This window comes from Rhincodon typus, chromosome 43, assembly GCF_021869965.1.
Source record: "Rhincodon typus isolate 14 chromosome 43, sRhiTyp1.1, whole genome shotgun sequence".
Classification (NCBI taxonomy): domain Eukaryota; kingdom Metazoa; phylum Chordata; class Chondrichthyes; order Orectolobiformes; family Rhincodontidae; genus Rhincodon; species Rhincodon typus.
Window position 1 is genome coordinate 8,709,585 of NC_063374.1, and position 6,793 is coordinate 8,716,377.

A 6,793-nucleotide genomic window follows, 5' to 3' on the forward strand; every position below is an offset into this window, starting at 1 on the left:
TCCCTCTATACTGTCCCCCATCAAACACTCCCAGGACAGGGACAGCACAAGGTTAGATACAGAATATAGCTCCCTCTACACTGTCCCCCCATCAAATGCTCCCAGGACAGGGACAGCACAGGGTTAGATACAGAATAAAGCTCCCTCTACACTGTCACCCCCATCAAATGCTCCCAGGACAGGGACAGCATGGGGTTAGATACACAGTAAAGCTCCTTCTACACTGTCCACCCCATCAAACACTCCCAGGACAAGGACAGCGTGGGGTTAGATCTTAGATATAGAATAAATGTAGGGCTTTTTTTGGGAGAGGATGGGAGAATTCAGCATATCAACACTCACCATCAAATTGTGCCATTTTATCACACAACTTCACCTCACCCAGTACAGCTTTGAACTGAGGCTGGTTAATGCAGGTAATAAACCATCGGTTCATGTTGGTATATGGCTGCCGGAAAGAGGGCTCCAGAACCTGGCCAAGAGAAGGAGAAACCAGAATCAGATGGAGAAATTCTATCAAAACATCAAAAGAAAACACTCACTTTCCCCTCAGAACCAGCACTGTGGATTGATAGAACAAGAAACAGCAGCTACAGTCTTAATCATTTCACTATTTGGAAACCAGGCCTCCTGAGGAACAAATAAGAAGCCTGATAGCAGCCTTCCACGGGACAGTCTCCATTACTCAGCTGTTCTGATGAAAGATCATTGATCTGACACACTGGCTGGGTGTGCACTCCCCGATGCAGCCTGACCGGACAATTATCAGCATTTTCTGTTTTGCTGCATTTGTAGGACTTGGCTTATGCAGCAACCTTCCCAGCTAATCCCGACTGCTGCGACAGACACGTGTGAATGCTCACGTCCTACAGGCTCTCAGAACATGTTTACACTTCCCCATTGGCAACGTACACATACACAGCAAGATCCAATACGTGGCTACTAACATGCACTGATTTTAGGCAAACCAGGAAGGTTGAGAGGATGGAGAACTGTGTTTTCTCGTAACAACTGCAGGATTTCTAATTCATATCTAAACCATGTGGAAAAGCAGAGTTTCTGCTCCTTGTGTCATCCAAAGGGTGGCACCTCTGACAGTGCAGCGCTCCTGCAGGTGCAGATGCACAAAGCAAAGCATCAACTTAAGCTCAAATCTAAAGCCAGTTATGACCGAGACCAGGAGACCACTGCGGAGACCAGTGAACAACCCCCAGATTTACCACCCCCGTGCTGTGACAGGACCCCCAGTGGGTGACACATTACCTGTTTATAGAGCCAGAGGAGAGAACAGACCACGGTGATGTCGGCCAGGGTGACCCGCTCCCCCACCAGGAAGGTACGGGTCTTCAGATACTCATTTAGAATACCGAGCACTTTCTTCACCTCCTCTTTGGCGTGTTCGGTGGCCTGCAAGAGAACAGTCATCAAATAAAACATAACAGCAGTACATCCAAGGTCATACAATATTCAGAGACCATGCCCCACCTCAGGAGTTCCCCATCCTGGGCAGCTCCTCCGCACGGTTTTAGAAAACGTCCCCATCCTCTTCTACTGAAAATGTTGACACGGGGTCAAGATAATTTATTACCTTTGTGGGTTCCTTGTGTGTGTTTTTCCAGGAGCTCCTTTTTGATCACCACCACCTCATTTATAGAATAATGCCATCACGTAGAGGTGACATGGTGGCTCAGTGGTTAGCTCTGCTGCCTCACAGCGCCAGGGACCCACGTTCAATTCCAACCCTCGGGCGACTGTCTGTGCGGAGTTTGCACATTCTCCCCGTGTCTGTGTGGGTTTCTTCCAAGGGCTCCCACAGTCCAAAGATGCGCAGGTCAGGTGAATTGGCCATAGTGTCCAGGAATGTGCAGGCTAGGGTTAGCCATGGGAAGTGCAGGATTACAGGGACAGGGTAGGGCATGGGTTTGGGTAGGATGCTCTTCAGAGAAGCAGCATGGACTCAATGGGCTGACTGGCCTGCTTCCACACTGTAGAAATTCTACAATAGTAGCATTACCTCCTGCATTCAGTTTTTTTTATTTTAAACATTTCCTTCTTTAGAATACTAAGGTAGCACCAATACCAAAGACTGATAACAGGTTTACACACACATTGCAATTTAGAATCCAAAATAAAATGAATTTGTTTCTTCATACGTCTAAAAGGTACACATCTACACCCCTTCCCACTTTCTTGGCAGCTACCGGATTCACCATGCTGCTCCTAATCTCCCTTCACATATACCTTCACACCCAGAACTCAGCACACAACTTTCAAGGATATGTTAAGAATGATCAGCTTCCTTTCAAACTCGACAAACACAATCACACGCAACTAAAAAGAATCAGACAGCAAATGTAAAGACGCTCAGATTTTAAGCTACAACCCAAAAGAAACATAAAAGAAGCCATTTTTGAAGTGAGTTTAGAGTATTTTTTATTCATTCACGGGATGAGGGCATCGCTGGCCAGGCAGCATTTATTACCTATCCCTTAATACCCAGAGGGCAGTTAAGAGTCAATCATTTTGCTGTGAGTCTGGAGTCACATGTAGGCCAGACCAGGTAAGGATGGCAGTTTCCTTTCCTAAAGGACATTAGTGAACCAGATGGGTTTTTCCAACAATCGGCAATGGATTCACGGTCATCACTAGATTCTTAATTCCAGATTTTTTTTATTGATTTCAAATTCCACCATTTGCCGTGGCAGGATGCAAACCCAGAACATTATCTTGGCCTCTGGATTAACAGTCCAGCGATAATGCCTCTAGGCCAGTGCCTCGCCCATTAACCCTTGTTTCTCTCACCACAGACACTGCCAGACCAGGAGAGTTTCTCCAGCACTTTGTATGAGAGAAGCAGATTTGCTCCAGGCACGAAGCAGGATGCGGCTGAAGGTGGAGAATGTGTGAGATTATAGCCCGAATGTTCAGAGCCAAACCTTCAAACTCACCCCGTGTTTGTGTGCGAGGCAGTGGTGACAAATTAAACAAAACATTCACCTGAGTTACAGTGGCTGAAATCAAAATGGTACAAGCTGGAATGATGCAGGGCAGTGAAACCTGGGCATGGCCAATTACCCGAGTGACTGACTGAAGCGAAGGCTCAGCTCCAATGAGCATTCTCCTTGCTCCAGCAGGCTCCCTGGAATCTGTTCTGACCTCTCCTTGTCGGCTGCAGCACCAGGCCCAAAGTACTGCCTCCAATCACAGATCCCGCCTTGAAGAACAGCGAGAAAATGATCTTGGATTGGAGGTGCCGGAGTGAGACAGGTGGCAAAAACAGAAGTTGCTGGAGAACCTCAGCAGGTCTGACGTCATCTGTCGAGAGAGAAACGGAGTTAACATTTCAGGTCCGGTGACCTGTCTTCAGAATTAGTTGTGGCTAGAAAAATGTGGTTTCGATGCTGAAGATAGGGGCTGTCAGGGGTAAAAGAGGTGGACATGGAGCACTGAGGAGAGAAAGATGTTCAGTAGGACAAATAGATCAATGATGGCAAGTCAGGGAGGAAGAAAAGCTGTGCTGAAAGCTGCCCATGTCATGGCAGGGCCTGGGGTGTGAGGATGGGTAAAGGACAAGCAAGGAGGTGTTCAGACCCTAAAACGATCAAACTCGATACTGAATCCTGAGAGCTGCAGGGTCCCCAAAAGAAAAATGAGATGCTCTTCCAACTTGCACTGAGCCTCACCGGAACGCAGCAGCAGGCCTGAGACAGCATGTTGTCCAGTGAACACAGTGGGGTGAGTTGAAGTGACAGGTAACCAGAAGCTCAGGGCCATTGCTACGGACAGAACTTATGTATTCCCCAAAGCGGGTTGCCCAGTCTGCATCTCATTTCCCCCATGTACAGGAACAAGAATCTGTGATTGGAGGAGCTCGAGAGAGAGAGAGAGAGAGAGAGAGAGAGGACACACACGCCTGTCTGCGATGAGTAGAGATCTGGGGGCCTTGTCTGCACACAGGCAGCCCCCTACATGCGGATCCCGCTGGGGCGCTTAGCTCCCCTAACTGTTTGCTGACGAGGGCCGAGCTCCTGGATTCCACTCACCTGTTTGTTGTATTGCATGATTCCAAGCGTAGGGAAGACCCACGTGCTTGCGGGGGGGATGATGTCACTGTCTGAGAAGCTCACCCACTGAAGAACTAGGGCTGCTTCTTCCTTCGTCACCCCTCGGAGGGCATCATTTGCAACTGGCGTGGGGGAACAGAAACAGTTAGCAGCTCCCAAACTTGGGAAGTATGAACACACAAGCAGCAGCAACACCTTCCCCTAACGTCCTCCCAACCCCAACTTCATCACTCCCACCCATCACCCTATCCTTATATTCATTTCTCCCTGTTCAGGTTTCCCCTTGAACATATCAATACAATTCAACTCAACTATGCCCTGTAAAAGCAACTTCCACATTCTCTCCACTCTCCGGTTAAAGACAAATTCCCAAACTCCCAGAGTGCTCAGCTCTAAAACTGAGTTCTTCAATAATTAACAACCTTGATTTGAGTAAGCAAGCGGGAAACTAAATTATATCCTGTTTGATCGCAGTTAGTTTTATAGCACCTTCTTTGAAAGGAAGACAGCCACACTATGGCGCAGGTTTAAGAAAGACGACATGTTTGTGATTGTCACGTGGCTCAGGCCAATGGAAACATAGACTAACAAATGCAAGAACGCTGTGAAGTAAAACACTTGTACTCAAGGACACAGCGTAGTTTAAAAATGGTTTATTTTTGTAGCAAAACATGTAGTATGTTTATTTCGAGCTTGAGTTGGTATTAGATATCAACAGTTGTTATGGAGTCACATATGGTTCTTTGATTTAAAGCATATTGATAGGTTTTGCAGAATGTACAATAGGGCTGACCTTAGAAAGTGATTGGCTTATTCAGGAGACAATATGAAGAGACACCATTGAGATTTGCTATTAAAGAAACAATCAGTAAACAGACAAACACCAGCCAATCCAAGATTGATCATCAACCTCTCAAGCCAATTAGTATTCAGATCGTCTCTGCAGGGAGCGAGGGATGGATGGACTGGCTAGCAAAGGTTAATATCTGGTGGCTCAATGCACAAAGAAGGAGAGGCCAACTAATTCAGCCCATTGTGCCTGCACTGCCTCTTCTGTTACCACGTTTCAGAACTGAAACCCACTTTTGGAGGGTTCCTTCTTTCAGACATTGATGTGCATTCCCCTCGAGAGGTGCATTGGGCTCTGCCTCAGCCATCCCTGTGCTGAAACATTTCAACAACATACCATGTGGAGGCACGTTTTTCTGACACGTCTTCCTGGTTAGTTTTAATCAATGCCTCCTTTAGGCTTCTGAGCCAGAGGAGACAGGCTCAATTGTTTTAAAAAACAGAAAACCACTAATTTAAATCAACGAATTGAAATAAATAGCCGTGATCTGAAAAGAGCTGCTTGAGAAAGCGATGGAAGCAGATTCAATAGAAACTTGGGAAGATCCAGATGGGGAAATGTGTGGCCAGAGGAGACAGGACTGATTGGAGGGCAGAGGGAATGGACTCACTCTCACAGCTAACCCACTTCAACACTTCCCACGTCACCTTACCATAGTAAGCGATGGCATTGCTCTCAAAGATGCAGAATCCATCGTCACCTTCAAAAGCTGGAACCTGGAACAAAGGGCAAAGTCAGAGTGAGTAACGTAATGAGCAGCAGTTAGTAGCCCAGGAAGCCAACACCAGACTAGGACAGGGTGGTGACAGGGCAGGGTTGGGGGGGAGCGGGGGGAGAAGAGGAGCAAGAGTGAAATACATTCTCTCCCACTCCCCCCGACTCCAAACAAGGCCTCATTTACAAGGAGTGTCAGCCCTGACAGCAGCCACAATATAATCTCTTCACCCAGCACAAGCTTCCGAGATCACTGTCTAGTTTAGCTGTCAGCCACAAAACAGAATTCAGAGATAGGAAGCCAGGGAAGTGGAGCTTAGGTAGAAGGTCAGTCATGATAAGATCAGAGATTTACAGAATGGAAAGAGGCCCTTTGGTATCTCTATAATGTACCTGTCCACTCTGATCCTATTTCTCAGCCTGTAGCCCTGTATGCTATGGTATTGCACCGTTCACCCCATGTGATGTGGTGATTCCAGCACCTACCACCCTTTCAAAGACAGTTCCGGATACCTACCACCCTCTGGGTGGAAAAAAAAGTCTTCCCTAAATCTCCTCGATATTTTGCCCCCTACTTTTAATCAATTCCCACTAGTACTGACTCCACTAAGGAATGAGATTTCGTCTTACCTTTTGCACATCTCAAACAGGCTCCCACTCAGCCATTTCTGCTCCAAAGATAACAATCCCAAATGATCTCTTCATAGCAGAAAAACTCCTCACAGGTAACATTCTGGTGAATCATCTCTGTACCTTCTCCAATAGTCACGTCTTTCCTATAGTATTGTGGTCAGAACCGCATGCAGTACTCCAGCCTAATAACATCTTACACAGCTCCACTGTAACCACCCTGCTCTTGTACTCAATGCATTCTTACCCACTTTTACTTCCTAGGGTCCTACCATTCATTGTGTACTCTTACTTTGTCAGTCCTTCCAAAATGCATCACCTCGCACTTTTCCTGATTCAATTCTATTTGCCAATGTTCATCTGAACAGCTTGCATACAACATCCTGCAGTCTAAAACTTTCCTCCTCACTATTTAACCCATGACATCTGCAAACCTGAGATAACAAGGTGTAGAGCTGGATGAACACAGCAGGCCAAGCAGCATCAGAGGAGCAGGAAAGCTGACGTTTCGGGCCTAGACCCTTCTTCAGAAAAT

General features: G+C 46.8%; 1 protein-coding gene across 1 annotated transcript in view; it reads right to left on the reverse strand.

Annotated features, from left to right (window-relative positions):
• Window positions 1-5,642, reverse strand: part of eef1g (eukaryotic translation elongation factor 1 gamma) — a 19,378-nt gene extending 13,736 nt beyond the window's left edge. The window contains exons 1-4 of the mRNA XM_048619648.1: window positions 5,567-5,642; window positions 4,044-4,186; window positions 1,264-1,407; window positions 343-472 (exon numbers count right to left, since the gene is read on the reverse strand). Coding sequence (XP_048475605.1) covers window positions 343-472; window positions 1,264-1,407; window positions 4,044-4,061 — 292 coding nt within the window. The 5' untranslated portion in view covers window positions 4,062-4,186; window positions 5,567-5,642. The remainder of the gene's footprint in view (window positions 1-342; window positions 473-1,263; window positions 1,408-4,043; window positions 4,187-5,566) is intronic.
• Window positions 5,643-6,793: the final 1,151 nt, after the last annotated feature.